This window comes from Ostrinia furnacalis, unplaced genomic scaffold (genome assembly GCF_004193835.3).
Source record: "Ostrinia furnacalis isolate ACB-3 unplaced genomic scaffold, ASM419383v2 OfSCF2039, whole genome shotgun sequence".
Lineage (NCBI taxonomy): Eukaryota > Metazoa > Arthropoda > Insecta > Lepidoptera > Crambidae > Ostrinia > Ostrinia furnacalis.
In genome coordinates, this window is record NW_021132278.1 from 686812 (window position 1) to 706611 (window position 19800).

Consider the following 19800-nt stretch of genomic DNA (forward strand, 5'->3'; position numbering starts at 1 on the left):
GTTCAAAATAAAAAAACATTTTATTTTTAAACTGTTGACTTACCTACTTTATTATAGATTGTTACGATATGGTAAGAGAATATATAAAATGAATAAAAGAGAAGTGAATAGGCGAATAAAAGTTTTATTCATTATCACAACAACTAAAAACAGTCATAATTTCTACTCAATATTCATAAAACTTAAATGTTTTACGGTCACATAAATACACAGTGTTTTTAAAATGCAAATACCTAAATACACTCCGTACATATCCACATTCCTGTAGCACAAAATCACAAGATATAAGCGACAGCAATGCCTTTGAGCTCTTTATTAATTTGTAAATAAAGTATATTAGATCAATTTTAGTATAGATATTGAGCTTGATTGAATTGAGTGACTGTAAGTTTCCTTATATCAATCTTACAGTTTGTGACTTCGTGCTGCATTCACAGATTAAGAATTCACCAAACCGTCGTCGTTTACAAAATACAAGTCATTAAATTAAGAATCAAACGAAATCTTCACAATAAAGTACATGTTTACCGTCCAGCAGCTTTCAAAATTAAGGTACTACCTACTTATCTTATACTCAACAATTTTAATAAACCCTATGATCGAAAGATGTTCTTTCATATCCGCTTTGTTACATTTAAATAAAACAGAAATGCATGATTAATAAATGAAAATCAATATTAACTAAGCATCATTTACACTTGTGATGTAGGTAGGTATTAAATCTCTAGTCAACTTATAATCGCAAACTCGGGAATAGTAGCATTCTAGAGGATTCTCTCGAATAACTCATCTTTTAGTATTTTTTACATTACAATTCTTCTGTGTTAAATACTCTTTATTAATTAACAAATAGTTTAATTATAGGTAACTAGCGGCCGCCCGCGACTTCGTACGCGTGGATCCCGTTTTACCCCCTTTTCCCGAATTTTCTTTGCTATAAACCTCACGGAGCCCGAGACCTTTCCAACGAATGCAAAACCGTGGAAATCGGTTCGTGCGTTCTGGAGTTATAGCGTCAGGGAGGAAAACCCGACTTATTTTTATATAGTAGATTTGTTGTTACCCGTAATCCTTCATTCATTCTTTACAACTATCTATTTGTCTTTTTATGTTAATTAATTAATATACAGGGTGTTAAGTAAATCGGTATATGAGCCGACACTAGCCCATGTTAACATGAGCATTTAATGGTATGGTGAAGTCAGAAATTTGATATCATCATTATTATTTTTTTAATTTTCATACAAAATAAATTTTATAAAATCCGATTTGTATGAAAATTTAAATAGTTAAAATGAAGATATCAATTTTCTGACTTCAAAATACCATTTATATGCCCAATGTTAACATGGGCTAGTGTCGGCTCATATACCCATTTACCTAACACCATGTACCTACCTATAACATAACTTTTGACTTGCAATTTTTTCATAATACACTGTTGTAATATACTTAGACAGAAACTATACAACATACAACGACACTGAGATTAATGCACTTATTGGAAAATGTTTTTGAATATTATTTCTAATTGCTAATAGGTAACTTATTACAAACACTTTAAAGTGGACAATTAAATATATCACAGTCCCATCATTTAGGGATAATTTAGCAAGTTATGAACAAATAAAGTAAATTAAAAGAAACTACGAATAGGTCTGTACATAAGTTATAAATATAGGCATAAACATAAATGGACAATAGTGACTGTATACAGGGTGTTAGGTAAATGGGTATATGAGCCGACACTAGCCCATGTTAACATGGTCATATAAATGGTATGGTGAAGTCAGAAAATTGATATCTTCATTTTAATTATTTTATTTTTCATACAAATCGGATATTATAAAATTAATTTTGTATGAAAATTAAAAAAATTAAAATGATGATATCAAATTTCTGATTTCACCATACCATTTATATGACCATGTTAACATGGGCTAGTGTCGGCTCATATACCCATTTACCTAACACCCTGTATAGGATTTACAATAGTGTCAGTTTCTTATGTTAATAAAATAAGAATGAGACTAAAAAAAGGGTAAGTAAGTACATACCTGCTATAAAATATCTTGGCTTGGCCATAAGAAGTTAAAAAAATAATACATATCCATAATAGACAGATGTATTAACACCTTGTTTACGTTTGAATATGTATATTTTGGGCATTCTAATACAAGACTTACATTAAGACATATTTACATAACACTACACATTTATTTATTTACAAAGTTTCTCTTCCTTCTGTCCAATATCAAATTGTAATATGATGCTATAAACGTGTTTTGTACGTCCCATTTCTTCATTTGAAGCAAATATAGTTTCAATAATTTCAAAAATCATCTGTTCGCTGTTCATCAAATTACGAGTGATGGGAATTAAACTCCAAGAATGCAGTTATCGTCGTCCTCGCCTTCGTCCATTCGCTCCATCATTTCTGACTGCATGCCTCCCGCAATAGGCACCTCTTCGACTCCCGCAATATCTGCATCTTCAGGGACCTCTTCATCTTCCTCCAATCTTTCCTCCACCATTTTCTCGTCCTCCATTTGATCATTAACAACCTCCATTTCAACCTCGTTCTGTGCATTCGTATCTTTCGAAACTTCTACCTCTTTAGGCCTTTCAATCGCAGGGTTTTGATCTTGATCCATTTGTGCCTCCCCAACGTTACTCTCTTCCTGATCCTCGTCACACCTCATTCGCTTAGCCTTCTTAGCCAATGGTTCATCATCGGACGAATCGCTCTCACTGCCTGATGAGTCTTTCCATATGTATTGATTGAGTTCTTCTGAATCGAGACTGCTTTCGTCCAATTCTCGAGATGTTAATCCGTCGTCTACCGACTCTTGGCCCGTTTCCTGATTATTTTCACTTTGTGATTCATGCCTTAAGCTAGATTCGTTCAATTCCTGCTTCCTGGTTTGTTTTGTTTGAACATTATTAGTTGCGTTACTTGATGAAGGTTTACTTATGAGTGGTTTGAGATGAGATTCTTGTTTATTCTTTTTTAAGATACGAATAGCTCTGAAAAGTTTTAACGGTGTGACGGCTTCCGGCTGCCCGGAAGTCGGTCGGTCCTTAGGGTCCTTCAATAGAGACTTGTTAGTTCGTATCACGGTCTTTGGCAGCGTATCTTCGTCAACTGACTCCAGTGGCACCTCCTGCACGTCTTCTGGGTCGTCCGTCAGATCGATCACAGATTTCGGCAGTATTTTCAAGGGCTGTTTCCGAGGAGGATTTTTCTTTAAACATACCGATATCCTCGAGAGCGTTCCAAGTTTCAAGTCCAATTTGAAGAATGTGCCGTTACGTTCGCATGCGTACTTTAGTTGGCTAAATGACATGATCGGAGACAGCTCGGCGCAGTTTGGCGTAAGGGGCGGAGGAACTGGGCCGTCGATTACAACGTCTGGATCCACCGGCGCTGGCAGCAAAGCCTCCGGCTGGGCGGGAGCTGTCATCATAACGTCTGCCTCCGCAGGAGCTGTAAGCATAACTGGCTGCGTCTGAACAACCTGATTCACCACGGGAACACTTGTTTGAATGTCTTCCTCAGATATCCCCGACATTTCCATTAGATCAGATAATAGCGTTTTTCTGTTGGAATTGCTCGACGTCGTAGCTTCTGGCTTTTCGGAACTATTTTCCAGTACATCTGAGGGTTCAGCAGGCCCTGCTGAATCACCAGTTCCTTGATCAACTTTATTATCATCGGACATTTCTATTGGAGTGGTAGTTTCATTGTCAGGCACTGTGATTTTATCATTGGTTTCCGTTAATGAATTTTCTTGCTCAGTCTGGTTTGATGGCACTTCACTAATATTTTCAGTACTAGCAGCATTATTATTATCCCGTTCAGCTTCTGAAGTATCTGTCATTTGAATGTTTTCTGGGCTAGTATTCATAACGTTCACTATTTTAGCGGAATCATTATCTGTTTTGTTTTCGATTTGGTTTTGGTTTTCACTGTCGTTCTCCGTTGAATCTGTTTTATTTTCGGTATTACTCGAAACTGCAGCAGATTCTTGTGTTTCGGGTTCGAGTGGCACACTCGCCTCGGGATTAGTCGTCACATCTGAACATGCAGGAGCATCATCAGTGTTTTCATCGGTAAGGTCAACAGGCTCCTGGGAATTTGCGTCAGCAACTACACCAGGAGTGTCCGGTTGACCAGTAGTGCTCGCTGCACCAGCAGAGCTTGCTACACCGGCGATTGCTGCGTTAATAACATCCAGTTGGCCAGCCGCATTCAGTCCAGCGTTATTTGTGCTGTTGAGCTGTTTTCGCACGGCTTCTATTATGATCGGAATCGCTACGAGGTCCTGCTCGGTAAGTTCGACGCCTGACTCGACGGAGTAGGTCAGCTGTCCATCGGGCAGCAGGACAATGTGCACGCCGGCAGGCAGCTGCGGCGGCGGCGCTTCCGCGGTGGTGGGTATCGTCACCGGCACTGTGTTGACGGGAGGTAACATGCTCTGTACGGTCCCGACAGAATCATTACGCGGAAATCGGATGTCAGTCAACAAAATTTTATTCTGACCCAGAAATATTGGTGAGGCTCCTTCGGCCTGCTTTTTACTGTTGAGGTATAGGATCTTCTCCATCATGCCCGGTGCGTCGCGGTAGGTCGCTGTCTGGCTGTGGATTTTCAATTCCTTTCGGCTGGCGTCTATGGTGATGTGGCCCTGATGCTTGACGCGCGGTCGATACGGCGTCGGGAATACAAAGGTGTCTTTCCGGATAAGCTGTGACATGCCGGCGTAAGGGTACATTCTTTTATTAGGGGGTTTTATTTTCGGAAGTGGAGGAGTAACGTCGTCACTGTCATTTATAGTTATTACTTCCGACTGGTTAAGTTTTTTGGGAGCAATTGTGGATGGAGGCGGCTGGATTACCGGAGTCGGGATGGCCGTAGCGGGGACGACCGGAGCAGGATCGACCGGGTCGGGAATGACTGGACTAACACCCGGTTCGTCAATGACGGAAGTGGTAACGGGCGAAGCGGACACGTCTGCAGTGGGGACCGAACTAAGCGAACCGCTCACGGCAGGAGTTGAGACAGCCATCGCGGGGTCTGTAGAATCGAGGTCGGTTGATGTGGAAACAGTAGAAGTGGAGACGGTTCTAGCGTCCATCGCAGCCGGTACATGAACTATATGCCTCCTGGGCTTCTTTTTAGACAGCACTAGTGGTGGCGGTAGTAATTCTTCAGCTGGCTTGACTGTCAACCTTGGAGCCGATTGCACGACAGTTTCTATACTTTCACTCACTTTTTTTAATTTTGGAGTTTCGTCTTCGTCAGAAATGTCTATTGTTGGAGGTTTTTTGTGTCTCTCAACGAATTGTTGCGCCAACTGATCTCGGCAGCAGCAGCGGCACACCCGCGGGCATCGATGAGCTCGCAGCGCCTTGCCGCCGCCGGTCACGATTTTGTTGCGAGCCCAACAACAGTACGGAGCGTATGGTTCTTGTCCTTCGACGACGTTTATTTTCGGCGTGATAACTACCAAGGGCGGCGGCACATCCATAGCTTTTTCTTTACGCTTCTTTTCTTTTTCTTTCGCGGCTTCCTTGGCCTTATCCTCCTCGGTGATGTCGAAGGATTCGCGGGTTTCGTCTTCGACGTTATTTTCATATTGATAGAGTCGCTTCATTAATTCCATTTTTTGTCTGAAAAGCGGCTTGTGGCCTTTAATTTTCAACACCGTTTCGTTCTCGTTGAACAGATGTAACATTTTGCTGAGAGCGTCCAGAGTCAACAGGAACTCGTCTTCGGCGCACGGTTTGCTCGGCTTTTTGTACACGTTCCAGCTGACGAACGCTCTCGGTTGTTTCGTATGTTGTTTCCTGGTTTTCTCCCCGGGGGCGGCCGTCGACGGGCCCGAAACCGCTTCCGGGGCTGCGGTTTCGGGGTCGGGTTCGGGAGCGTTCGTTACATTCTCGGGGCGCGTTTCGACCCGCTTAGGGTTTTCGGGGACGAACGGGGTTGCTTTCGGCGGCGAGACTATATGGACGGGGGGGTCGTATTTGTTGGCGTCGCCGGCCTGGATCCGCATGGGGGTGACCTCCGCCGTGAGGAGGTTCTGGTTGATGCGGCGGATGTTGTTGATGTCGGGGAGGGTGACGGTCTTCTGTCGCTCCGGGAGAGGGGTGGGGTGGTTCCGCGAGGGCGGGGGCAGCAGGTCGCGCAGCGCGGCCGTGCAGGTGGAATCGATGAGCATCTGCGCGGGCATAGCCGACGGAAGCACGGCGCTGCTGGCCTGGGAGCTCGTCTCCTCCTCCTTCTCGCGTTTGATCCTGGGCCCGTCCGAGTCCGGCTTCAGATATATCGTCCCGTCTATCAGCTTGCTCTCGAACGCTTTACTCAGATCGACGGTCATCGGCTTCAGGTATTTCAGCAGCAGCCTGTTCCTGTTCGAGCTCAGGAAGCCCACTGTGAGCCTCTTCAGTCGCGTGTTGAAGTCGGGGTTCTTGCACAGCTGGATCGGGTTGTAGCTTCGGCTCTTCGGCTTTTGGAGCATGTAGCTGGTTAGTTTCACCCTTCTGTTCTCGGGCACCTCGTCTTCGTCGCTGGAATTCTCGTCGCTGCTGTGTTTTGTGTCCTCTTCCGGCTCCTGTTTTATTATTTCGTTCGGGTCCTCGTTTATCATGTTCTCCGGCTCTTCTTTTATTATTATCTCCGGTTTCTCTTTTATTATGTCCTCCAAGTCCTCTTTTATTATGTCCTGCAGTTCCTCTTTTAAATCATTGATCGATTCCTTTTTGATATGCATTTTACTCTCGATTAGAGCAGCTTCTATTGTGAGCACGTCTTTCACTTCGTGTATGTCTTTATTTTTGAAAACGTACATGTCTTCTAATTTTATTGTGTACACGCAAGGATGCATCAATAGTTTCAGATCGAATTTTGCGGGTTCATTATCTTCTGATGCTTCTGAAATAGAAAATAATAAATAAGTAATTGGCAACTAATGAAAGAAGATTAGAACCAATAATGACCATCTTACTTCGAAGGAGTTTGCTTTTAATTATTATTTTATTATACTTACCAGGTTCAACCGATTCTGCCCCATAATCATCGTCATCTTCAATTGCTATTCCATCGTCTACCAACTCGATTCCATCGTCTTCAAATGTCACTTCTGTTGAAATATCCATCATAGAATCATCAGTCGGTTTTTCACCTCCATGTATACTTGATATCAATGGAACTGTCATATTTTCTTCTACACTTTTTGGAGATTTTCCAACACTTTTAATATCTACTAGTTTAACTTCATCATCTTCGTCTGATTCAGCATTAACTTCACGCTTTACGCAGTCGTCTATTGAATTGACTTTATCAACATCATCAATCTCTTCTCCAGTATCTTGTTCGACGTCATCTGCAGTAATATCTATTGCTGAGCATTCTTTTATAAGTTCTTTCGCAGTTTCATCTACTTCCATTAATTTGGAATGAGTAGCTGGCGTATCAATTTTAGATTTATGCGATTGCACTTTCCCTTGTATTGCAGATTCAAGAATATTGTCAATTTCAGTCATAACCTCACTTTGGTTGCCTTCTACGTTATCTTTTACCGATTCGTCGATAACCATTAACTCATCTGTGTCCTCTTCTATCGTTTCTGTCACTAATTTGGCACTTTGTGGTTTATCAGGGCTAATAACTACTACAGTGCTGGTTTCATCTGGTATTGGTGACTTTGGTTCACTTTTTACGTTTGGTTTGGTTGCTGCTGACGTCAGTATGCTATTTATTTCATCCATCACTTCATTGGCGGTTTCTTTCGAGGAATTCGTGACAGAGTCTTCGCTGAAATTTCCTGCTACGCTGCATATCATTGGCATTGTATTTGTGTCGTCATCAGTAGTCATCGTAGAGTCACCTACGTCATCGGTAATCGCTCCAACAGCTGTCAATGTTTCATCGTCTATGTGGCTGGTTTCTTCAGCATTCTCGTTCACATCATCTACGTCTATTTCGAAGTCGTCAACCGGTTCTTTTTTAAGTAAAGCCGCGATGGTCGGAAATTGAGCCATCGTGTTTGGTTCAGGCGTGTTCCTGTTTGAATTGGATTCATTCTTGTCTTCCTTGTCTCCTTCTGGGTCAGATTCAACATCGATGGTTTCAATTTGAGGCTCCACAAGAACGATGTCCGGTTCATTTGCTAAAACAAAGGATAAAATAATATCAATTCAAATCAAAACTTTTTTTGTACTTCCAACTTAAAACTATGTATAAACTCATGCTGTTTGTTTCCTTAATAAAGAAAAATAAAAAATAAAACTTACTCGGGTTGGTCGGTACCTGAAGCCTGGTCCGTCAGCACGTAGAATTTTGTCCAATGAACCCAAGCTACCCATCCTTATCGCTCGCGCGTAATTATGTTGCTGTCGCGCTCGCACACTCACTGCGGGCGCCCGTCGCACAGTCGCGACAGCAATATAATTACGCGCGAGCGAAAAGGATGGGTAGCTTGGGGTCATTGGACAAAATTCTACGTGCTCACGGACCAGGCTTTACTTAGTATGATTTTTTTAAAGAATTATTTAAAACTTGTATCAAATATAGGGCTTTCACGGAGGAATAGATACGAATACGACACTCGAGTATTTTACATTAAATTATTATTTTTAATTGGTTAGCGATTAGCTCTCAAAAGGTAAAAAATCTGACAGCTTTTTTTAGATATTCATAAAGTGTACCTTATACCACCTAAATACAAAATTAGCCCTAACAGACTCTACTTAATGTTCCTTATGATGATAAGTAAGTTTTAACTTACCTGCTGGCTTAGATTTCTTGGTATATTTCTTTTTTATTTTTGCCTCCTGAAATTAGAAAAATATAAAGTTCAAGTTAGTACTAATATTATTGGTGTAGCTAGTTGTAAGTAAGATCAATCCAAAAAGATACTGATAGATATAATCTAATTATTTTCTATGTTAAGCGGTAGTGAAGTGGTGCCAAAATATTGGTCTAAACTGAATAAAATATTTTTGATTTTTTGGTGCGGGTGTGACGTGTGACGTAACAGAGCTATCACGTTGGTAGCGGCCTGCATCCAGCGCCTTCCTGCTACCTTTATGAGGTCGTCGGTCCACCGTGTGCATGGACGTCCTACGGCAAATGTGTTATAAATTATAGTAATCGTATATACTCACAAATTCTTCGGGTAGTATGACGTATTTCTCCTTGATCATCTGGTCCCACTCCATGAAGGGCTTCGTCACGATGTGCGGGAATCTGAAATGACACAACAGACCAGCTATTATTATAAAAAATACTTATTCTGATTTCAGTTACTAATGACTAATTTCATGATTAGGGGCATAAGCTTCTCCTGCTTTTTAACCGACATCAAAATCCCCTATTTCATGTTTTCTTAGCTGTCATTGGACCCGCACCGAAATTAATCAGAATAACGTATGACGAGTTCGAAATTAAAGATCGACTTCTCTCCAGTACAAAGCGAAAGACAGTAAGTAAGTTGGTTGGTCGCGCATTTTTGTCCTTTGAATATTTTTTTAAAGATTATTAGTAATTTGTTATTACACAAATTACCAATAGTCCCGTTAACCCCTCGTACTAAGCTAAATATGCTTGTGTCACGAGTGAGCTCACCACAATAGTCCAGCGGCAACGAGGACCGAACCCGCGTTCCCCGAATCACGAGTCAGCCAGTCCGACCCCTTCACCATTCGGCTATCGTAGCTTTTTTTAATTAAATTGCAATTTAGTTTCTTACAGTTTTAGCTAGGAAATAACGGAATTTATGCAAGTAGTAAGTATGAGGTTTTTTGAAGCCTGTTTTATCTTACTTACTTACCGTTTGGTGTAGTGGTTCGAAACGGACTACTATTCCGGTAGTTGCGGGTTCGATTCCCGCACAGTACAAATATTTGTGTGCATGTACATATTTGTTTGTATTGGACTTGGTGTTTTCTATGTATAATATGTATGTATTTACAAAAAGAAGTATTTAAGTATGTTTATATCCGTTGTCTAGTACCCATAGTACAAAAAGCTAGCTTTGCTTAGTTTGGGACTAGAAGCGCAGTGTAAAATGTCCAAGGATATTTTTTTTTTATGCACCTGGTGTTTTAAGTGAGATGCAGTCTAGGATGGTACATATCTGCCCTGTAAGTGCCTATTCACTCTCGCCTTGAAAACGCCCGGATTATAGTGTTCAGGAAATACAGCAGCAGGCAGCGAATTCCAGTCCCTAGCTGTTCGCATTATAAAGGAGTCGTCGAAACGCTTAGTGCGAGCTGGTGGTATTTATTACCTTTGAGCAACCGCGGACTGGAGAGGTGTTGGTTGGAATGCCTTAGCGGCGCTCACAAGCCGCGCATTCCCGCGGTACTCGAACCAGAACTTGTAGAAATTCTTCCTGGTGTTCTTCTTTATCTGGTACCACCGCCGCTGCAGCAGCATTGGCGAGCATTGGCGCCCGCTGAAATAAATACAAAGGTTTTTAAACAATTACTCTTAGAAAGACTTTTTCTGTAAATTCAAAATGATCCTCCCTCTCCCTATTTGTCCCATCGCTTTTTCGTTCGTTCGTTTCAGCCGAAAGACGTCCACAGCTGGACAAAGGCCTCCCCCATGGATTTCAACAAGGACCGGTCCTACGCTGCCCGCATTCAGGCACCTTCCGCGACCTTCACCTTACTATGGGCCTCATAAGAAGGCTCAAGGTCACCCAAAGGGCGATGGAGCGTTGTATGCTCGGAGTTTCAGTGCGTGATCGCACCAGAAATGAAGAGATCCGCAGGAGATCCAAAGTGAGTGACATAGCCCGTAGAATCGCTAAAATCAAGTGACAGGCGGGGCACATAGCTCGCAGAGCTGATGGCCGCTGGGGCAGAAAAGTTTTCGAGTGGCGACCACGATCCGAGAGACGTAGTAGCCCCCCACTAGGTGGACCGACGATCTGGTGAAATGATTGAGTATTTAGTAAATAAATGAGTAAGTACAGTTTTATGCTTACAAGCTGTTGTAGTAAAACGTGGCAGCGGTCCAGGCGGTGGTTAGGGCTTCGCCCTGCTTGCCCTCGATCTGGAATCGCTTCACGACGTTGAACAGGTCCATCAAGATGCCCGGCTCTGTTTTTAAGTCCTGCAAATAAAGTATTGTAACTAACAGGTTTGTAGAAGAAAATTATAACGTATATTAAGTAAGTGCAAAAAAGTCAAGAAATCGCTACTCAGATACAGGCCTGCACAAAATATTTGTAAAACCCTAAATAAAATATCTCTACGTTATTGAATTGACACCGTTAGCGAATGGTAACAAGAGTTAAACTGAGCAGTGCCACCCATTCACCAACAAGATGCCCACTGCAACGGGACCCCACTCAGCATATGCCGTGGCCCACGGTGACGAAGGCCACGGCGATTCTTGAATCGGTGCTTTTAATCGAGTTTAGAGCACAGTTTCACCAAATTCACTAGCCTAAAATAGAATCAGGCGCGCTTTTTACTACAACGAAGAGAGGAGTATTTGATTTCGTTATTTTCTCTACCTTTTCTCCGTTCAGCTCCGGTTCGGAAATCTGTTGTTTTTTCAGTTTCCTGTTGACCTGTTGTTTCAGTCAAAAAGATAAGACAGCTGGAAATAGTGATGTACTTACCTGTCCAATAACATCGATCTCTTCATGCACGAGTACCAAGTCGAATAGCAGCCAGTCTGTGAGCGTCATTTGAGCCACCGCCGCTATGTTGTTGAGGCGGTCTTCAGCCAGCACCAGTCGCTTCATCTTCTTCAGAGTGAGGGCTCGCATCCGCTGCCTGCGTGTAAATTGGGAGCCGGTTGTAGACCAAGTCGTGGTCAAAGTAATAAATATATATTTTAAAATAAGCAGTAAACTAACTCATCATCATCATTATCTATCTACAGGTAACTCGGCAAATAAAGGTTTTGGACTAGGTACTAGGTACACTCCCCACGCTGACCTCAACCTCATCACATCAACCGGGTCACAAAAAAGCTGGGCTTAATTTTTGAGCCCCTAAAATTAACCTAAGCCCAAGATATGTCAAATAATATCGGTTTGTATGAGGCATAAGTAAGTATCCACGTCGTATTTGAGCTCTACGTGGCTCTACTTACTTAGTCGGTTTTCTTGTACCTACCTACCTACATCTTTTTAAATCATGGATTAGAGTCGCTTGTAGGTACGCAAATGTCGAAATCCTGCCTAACCTACAGCTGTCTATGAATTACCCAGTTTTTTTTATTTAATCACTAAATAGTAGGTATTTTGATGATGAGTAGGTACTTACCACAGCAGCTTGCAGTCACACCCGGCCTCGTTCCTCAGAGCCTTCCACATGGCCTCTCCAGGCGTCTTGTCCTGGCGAAGATGGCGGGCCACGGCCCTGATCACCCGCCTCTTGAACTTGTCCACTTCGGCCATCTCCACGCCTCACTGAACGAAAATTGAACTCTATGACGAGGAAGAACTATGTATGTTCTTCTGTCTGATTAATTTCGTTGCAGGTCCAATGACAGTTTAACTTTCCCTCGGGACAAACTTGACCTGTTCCTCAAAGTAGATTACAAAGTAGATCCTGGTTACACAGAAGTTGCAGCGGTGGGAATAGTCCCGTGCCAGGGAAAATTGAACTCTATGACGAGGAAGAAGTTGCGCATTTGGTACAGACAAAACTACAGATGGAAACAAGTCACTGTTTATTAAAATTTTCTAGCGTAGAGTCGCATTTCAAACTAAATTTTAAATAACCAAAAAAAGCGGAAGGCCGTGGGTTCGATTCCCACCTTAGGAAATTCGGCCATTTTCACGCCTCACTGCCAGGGAAAATTGAACTCTATGACGAGGAAGAAGTTGCGCATTTGGTGCAGATGAAGGCAAGTCTCTGATTAATATATGAGAATTGAATCGCATTTAAAACTATTTTTTGCTTGAAAAATAAAAAAATATAAAACAAGGACTACTCCCACTCCCACCTCTCGTTCCCAACGCTGCAACTCCTGTGTAGCCAAGATCTACAGCTTGACCGCCAATAATAACCCAACCAGTGAAGGTAAAGTTTGTTCCGGGGGAAAGTTAACTGCAGGGCCGGATCTACCTATGGGCTGATTGGGCTCCCGCTATAAAGTAGGCCATAATTTGAAAAAAAAAAAAATTGTTGTCGTGACAACGTCATAAGAAGTTTCAGCCCAGGGCCCCACAAATTCACGATCCGGCCCTGGTTAACTGTCATTGGACCAGCAACGAAATTAATCAGAGGAACAGGATGACTTCGAAGTTAAAAATAAAGCCGAAAGTCGTGGATACGATTCCCACCTTAGGCAATTACCTAGTATTCTAAAATCTTAAAATTGTTGATAAATGTCTATCGTGGACCTAGGCGTACCTACGAAAGGTTATTTTTGAGTCTTAGTAGTAATCTACTGCAGAATGAGGATCCTCTAATTTGCCACGGGTAAAAGGCAGGATTTGGCTAAATTAAAATATTGACCTAACAAAATAGTGACATCTTAAAAGCGCTTGCAAAGAAAGTTGGGTGACGAGTGTAAACTTTTGAGAATCACTGGCTAGTGCCAACTAGGGTTGCCAACTGTTAGTAACTTACTAATATCCGAACTTCTTTGTTAGTCAAATACTAAGAATAAGAATAAGAAATTTATTCATAATGTTCATTACATGAGTAAGAGAACAAGATTTTTTTCACCATGCGACGTTCACACAGCTCGCTCGTTTGTGTTCATTTTAGTTTAAGTTTTTTGTAAACAAGAGTAAAAAGTACCTATAATTTTAAGAAGTTTATTTGTCTGTAATAAAATATGGCAGCCCTGATTGCAATGCAAGTTGTTCGCGATGTTCTTCGATTATTTAGTAGACGTAGCCTGATTTTATTACGCCGATATTGCGCAACTTGCGCAAGCAAGTTTAACCCTTAAAGCTCAAGAAACTAGGTCAATTATTATTTTAAACATTCATTAGATCTCAGCGTTTGTACAAAACTCCTATATTTTTTGGCCAAAGCAAAACGAACCTTATTTCTCAAAAGTAACGCGAATGTTTGCAAATGCTCCATCTACTATACTAATATTATTAATGCGAAAGTAACTCTGTGTCTGTCTGTCTCTCTTTCACGCCTAAACCCCTGAACCGATTTTGATGAAATTTGGCATAGAGATAGTTTGAGTCCCGGGAAAGGACCTAGGATAGTTTTTATCCCGGTTTTTGAAACAGGGACGCGCGTGATAAAGTTTTTCTGTGACAGACAAAATTCCACGCGGGCGAAGCCGCGGGCGCGCCGGGCGGAAAGCTAGTAGGTATTACCATAAATTTTAGATCAATAATGTAGAGCTAATAATTATTTTTTATTCCTTTTGAATCATGTTGCTATTTTGTTTCTTAGTTAGTGACCCGCGGGCCGCGTGGTACTTTTTAGATTGATTAAAATTTTCTTATCAAGAGTACCGACAGTAGCGAGAATAAAATCAACTGTGCTACTGTACAGACTGACTTTACTCCCACCCAGCATTGCAAGACGTCCCGATTTTGGCGGAATGTCCCGATTTTTAAAATCAAAATCAAAATTAATGTTCCGCGCGGGCTGGACAGGCCCAGTCCTGCTTTTCGGGAATAACTCGACCGAATCTTTTTTATTTCTTTTTTTTTCGGAAGACGAACAAGACAACTATTGGGTCAATCTGATTCAAAATATATTTTTGTAAAAAAAATCTATGGAGGCTATTTTTGCTGTCTATTGTCACGTAAACGTACCTAATTCGAATTAAAATAAAAAGAACTACACACAACTTCTGATTATATTCTTTTTGACGAAAGAATCCCGCTTTTATTCACACAAAAAGTTCTAAAATCCCGACTTGCCAAAAAAAAACTCTGGCATAGCTGCTCCCACCCTTTACCTTTATCTTTTTGTCTGTAGTACAGACAGTACAGCAGCTGTAAATCAGCTTTAATTAAGAGAGCCGTTTTCAGTGTCCATCATGCCTACAACTCGATGTTTTTCTCTGTTTATAACGTAAATACCTACCTAACTATCATTGGTCATTCGAACCGAATTACGAAGTAGGTCAAATTAAACTTTCCTACCTGTTACATTACCTACGCAAACATTATGAATAACTAAATTACGATACACGACCCTCGCTTCATTAACATTCGAGTAGGTAGGTACTAATCTGTCAAAATAATGTCATGCATAATACACTTTTTTATCGAATCGTCACGACAATAACACCAATATAATCAATCAACATAGGGTAAACCAGAGAGTGATTGCCCACTGGTAGTGATTGCCCGCTTTAAGAATAATATTGTCAGGTGCTGACTTTTAATCACTCAAGTTAGATTTGAATTTACTAAGTAGATGGCTCCGAGATTAATGTACAGTAGATTTAAAATTTACAATAGGAAACACTAAAAAAAAAACAGTTATGGCGGATTTTGTCAAGACGGGTGAAAATGTTACTCAAACAGGTAAAGACTTTAACAATTTTACTAAGGAATTACTTGCTTAGAGGTTAATTTTTTTTTGCAAGTTATTTAATATTCAACTAATGGTGTATAGTCATGATGAAATTATAAGTGTTTTCTCCATTATCAATGAAAATAACTGATAAAATTTGATTTCTAACGGTCATTTTAATGGTGGGTAATCACTGCACGTAAATCTGTATATTTTTAGTTATTGCCCACCGTCATTTCAGTTATTGCCATATGTTAATGTATAGTTATTGCCCAGGGCAATTATTATTAGAGTGTTGCCACCATGTAGAAGCAGTGTTTAAGTTGCTCATTGCTAGACTTGTTTTGCAATTTACAGGCATAAATATTGAAATGGCTTTTAATGTTTCATTTTCAGTATGCCAAAGACTCCAAAGTTCAATATAGCATAGAAAATTTGCAAAAAGCGATCGAAGCTGTACAAGATGTATCCAACAATTTATCTACTAGATTTAAATTGCTAAAAAATATGGTTTGGCTTGAAAAAATTGATAAAAATTCAAACGAAAATACAAAAAATGAAAATCCTACGTTAAATCTACTAGTGAAGATGTTAATTGTAAGGAAATAGATACAATTTTAGGGAAGAATAACCAACAGCTAATTGAACATTCTGAGCAACCACTTGAACTGATATCAAAGAAAATAAAAAAATAAATACATATAAAATTCAAATTTTTGCGTCATCTATGTTTTGAAGTAGATGATTCTGTCTCTACCGATTCTGACTCATCAATATCAGCTCAAGAAATATTTGANATACTGGGCAATTACTGTGCTTTGATGTGGGCAATTAGTGTAAGTAATGGGCAATGACTGTGCTTTTTGGAGGATTTTAAATTTATTTCAATATTTTCTAAGTTACGTAAGTTTTAACTAAAAACTGTTAATATTCTGTTTAACAGTTTATTGAGTTATAAGAAAAAAGTCATAAATGGTCGATAATTAAAATACTTTCTTTAATTTTTCATCTCAATGAGTTTGAAATCTTTAAGTGGGCAATAGCTATACGGTTTACCCTACTTTTTTTCAGTCAAAGCACGATTCTCCCTATTTCTTTATGGCAAGGGAAGTAAGTATGGCTAAAGTTCGGGATGAGTTCCCGACTATTTTTTTTACTAACAATAAGTACCTACCTATAATTTTATTACAAGACAATTAACTCGGTTTTCAGAGCCAGTACAATGTGTTTATTTTAAATGTTGCGTCTTATTAACTAAAGTTAATGGTGTCAGTCCACTACCTACCCAATCTGCCTGTTCGTAAGGTTCTGAATCGGCTGACAAGACGACTGAGCGAGGATTAGCGGATATTTTTTTTTACAAAAAAGATGATCGTCCAAATCGCGTCCAACGCAATTTTATTGAATTTTCAATTTATTCAATATGATAGGTACTATCCAATAGCATGCCATACCTACTTTAAAAAGTTCATTGATTCAATTTTAAAATCGGTCAAAAATAGGACTTTTTCTCAATCGGGTTCGGGTGCTTATCATGTCAAAAAAAACCTTGTAACTCGTAAAAAGTTGACTAAAAACTTTTAAAATTACTTACTTCCTAAAATTAATTAGGTACCTACCTACCTACTTTACTTTTTTAAATTAATTACTTAATTCCGGGATAAAAAAAATCCCGCGCGCTCTTCGCATAGTCTTCACTAGTCAAGTCCTAATTCGTAAATGAGACCGAAAGATATTTGTTTCCCCCCTACTAACTTTGACCTACAATAAAATTGTTAAAGAAAAAATATTTTTCGTTTTCAGTTTCAGTTCGTTTCATAAAATTATTTCAAGCACATTAATTTGTATTAAATAAGTATAAATTTATTTTGTTCTTTCATCTGCCTACCTACCTATAATCCAAGTGCCATTAATTTACGAAATCGAAAATGATAAAAGTTTGAGAATCTTTGCCTTGTTTATCAGAAAAGTCTATTTTTAATTTCAAACAATTACAAGATGGCAACTCCGACAGTCGCGCTACGCACCCACCCATCCCATTTCCCACCTACTTCTTCACAAATGATCCGACAGCGTTTGCGAGCGCACGTCCCTATGCGAAAACAAATTCAAGGCGGAACGCAAAGTACCGCCACTAGTTCGTTGCATTATTATTAGTTTGCAATACCACGTGGAGCGGACGTGTAAAATAACACGCTGCGATTAGGCTCAAAAGTACAAATCTACGCGTGGAAATAAAATAGTTAACAGCTGGCGACTTTCGAACGCGTCAAGCGCAGACGTTGCGCCAACTTGAAATGAATAAATCACGTTTTCTCATTACCTTTCGACGCAGCGATAATCCAAACCAGTCTTTTAGTTCTCTATCATCACAAGCAATATTATTTTAACACCCGAATCACTATTCAACTAGTGTACACTGTCACAGAAAGCATTTTTTACCGTAGCGGTTACCACGTTGACGTATCACAACAAAATGGCGAAAAGCGGCATTGCTGGGCGCGAAGAATCGACATCGCTCGGCTGTGAGCGCGTTCTATAAGTGCGAGAGGGACAGCAGATCATGCTCTGTTTCACGGGTGGGGATCGTTGCTTGTATCCAGGGAAATCGTTGCGTGAACGAGACAAAAAATATTTTGTCGGACTCCGCTGCATCGATTCATTTGAGCAACAGACGTTGACGCGGGTGGGTGTCTGCTCCGCAAGTAAACATATCGAATGAATTTGATTACTACTGTTACAGACATGGTATGGACGTGCTACAATTTGGTAGTGTTTTTAAGAATATTCTTTACTGCTTGTTAAAATAATGTGATAAAAATATTCTACACAATGTAATGTCAGGGCTCTCATGGACGTGTATAAAAATAAGTCATAGTAAATATCGATTATTTTCGTTTCTTTTCTATATCGGCTAGTGTAACAATTTACCTTCGAACTTAGATTAATAAAACTAATCTAAGCCTTCGAATGATATTTTACAAAAGTGTGACCTAATCAGTCGTTGTATGTGTATGTAGGCTTAAAACCCCTACTAGGTACGATGATTGAGAAATAGCAAAATTAGCTCAATGTCTTCTTCATTACTTACCTACATATTTAACTCACTTCAATAAACTCGCATTTAACTCATAAATAAATGAATATTCTTAATATAACAGAAAATGGTAGGAAATATTTTTCGTTCACATTTCATAGAAAACATTTCGTTCCAGAAGGTAAAATTACTTAAGTAAATTGAATTTACTTACTTACGTACAACTTTCTTCGGTTTACTCTACCACCTACATTTGAGCATAAAAAGTTGCAGTCTTGTAGTGATCGTTATTCTCGATAATAAAGCGAGCGAGTGAGTTCCATTCGAGTAACATTAGATTGGGGACTCGAGGTAGGGGCATTGTGGCCGTGACGTCACTCGACACCGCGTCGTTTCGAGGTCGTGTGCCCCTTGTTGTTGTGTATGTGTTCGAAATCAACGACGGGTTTTACATGTCTGCGCGGGAGAGGAATTTACACAATAATTATTTAAAATATTAAAAAAAAAACAAAATTCATTTATTTCCAAAAATACTTGTAGGTAACTAGGTATACAGAGTTATTACCGAGTCCTCCCGGTAAGTAGTCAGAGACACTTGTATTGGGAACAACTCGCTATATTATAGTAATAATGTATTTTACTTGCATAAAAGGTATTCCGATAATTATTTTTGAGTAATTAAGGTACATACCTACCTACATGGTAGCAATTCCGTAAATAATACTTAATAATTATTATTTTGAGATTTGCTACCTACCTATGTAGCGTGTATTTAAATGCTACTTTGTTGACCATGATTCTGCTGTCACTAAAACTAGCTTTGGTCACAATCAGGTACCTACCTAACTAGGTAAGAAAGTAAAACAAAGCATTTTTGGGTTAGTCCCAACGACCCCGGTGGATCTGCCCCGTCAACGGGGTGGATGGGAAAAGGTGTTTCAACGACCCCGGTAGTCATAGCTATAGAGTATAGCTAAGACTATGACTACCGGGGTCGTTGAAACACTTTTTCCCATCCACCCCGTTGACGGGGCAGATCCACCGGGGCCGTTGGGACTAACCCGCATTTTTGGGGTAGGTAAATAAAGTAGACACAAATAAATGAAACATTTCTTATTTATTTGTTCTTAATATTAATAATCACATGAATGTTTCCAGATACATAGGTATGTAGGTACCTATAAAAAATCAACTCTTAATATTTTAATAACAGTAGAAATTAGATATTATTTGACAAAGTAAGCAAGCTATAAGTAATGGTCCATATTATGAAAAAACTACTTTTT

At 40.0% G+C, this 19800-nt stretch overlaps 1 protein-coding gene and 1 long non-coding RNA gene across 3 annotated transcripts; one reads left to right on the forward strand and one right to left on the reverse strand.

Moving 5' to 3' along the window:
- Positions 1–1332: 1332 nt before the first annotated feature.
- Positions 1333–2179, forward strand: LOC114354297 (uncharacterized). The gene is made up of 2 exons (XR_003656013.1): positions 1333–1725; positions 2002–2179. It is a non-coding gene; the product is annotated as an uncharacterized LOC114354297 (long non-coding RNA).
- Positions 1913–17944, reverse strand: LOC114354296 (uncharacterized). 2 transcript variants are annotated; one of them, XM_028306600.1, is made up of 9 exons: positions 17801–17944; positions 12295–12440; positions 11643–11799; positions 11001–11128; positions 10296–10463; positions 9172–9253; positions 8793–8838; positions 7053–8174; positions 1913–6934 (listed from the first exon to the last, which is right to left on the reverse strand). In XM_028306600.1, exons 2-9 carry the CDS (start codon positions 12426–12428, stop codon positions 2379–2381), a joined length of 6393 nt encoding a protein of 2130 aa, XP_028162401.1. In that variant the 5' UTR covers positions 12429–12440; positions 17801–17944; the 3' UTR covers positions 1913–2378. The 2 variants fall into 2 exon arrangements, with proteins under 2 accessions (XP_028162401.1, XP_028162400.1); XM_028306599.1 differs by having other exon boundaries at positions 1913–6937.
- Positions 17945–19800: the final 1856 nt, after the last annotated feature.

Excerpts from the sequence above, each read along its gene's own strand:
- LOC114354296 (XM_028306599.1), bottom strand. The coding sequence starts at position 12,428 with ATGGCCGAAGTGGACAAGTTCAAGAGGCGGGTGATCAGGGCCGTGGCC. Across the intron at positions 11,129-11,642 it reads AGATCGATGTTATTGGACAG|GACTTAAAAACAGAGCCGGG; the intron begins GTAAGTACATCA and ends CTTTATTTGCAG. Across the intron at positions 6,938-7,052 it reads GGCAGAATCGGTTGAACCTG|AAGCATCAGAAGATAATGAA; the intron begins GTAAGTATAATA and ends TTTCTATTTCAG.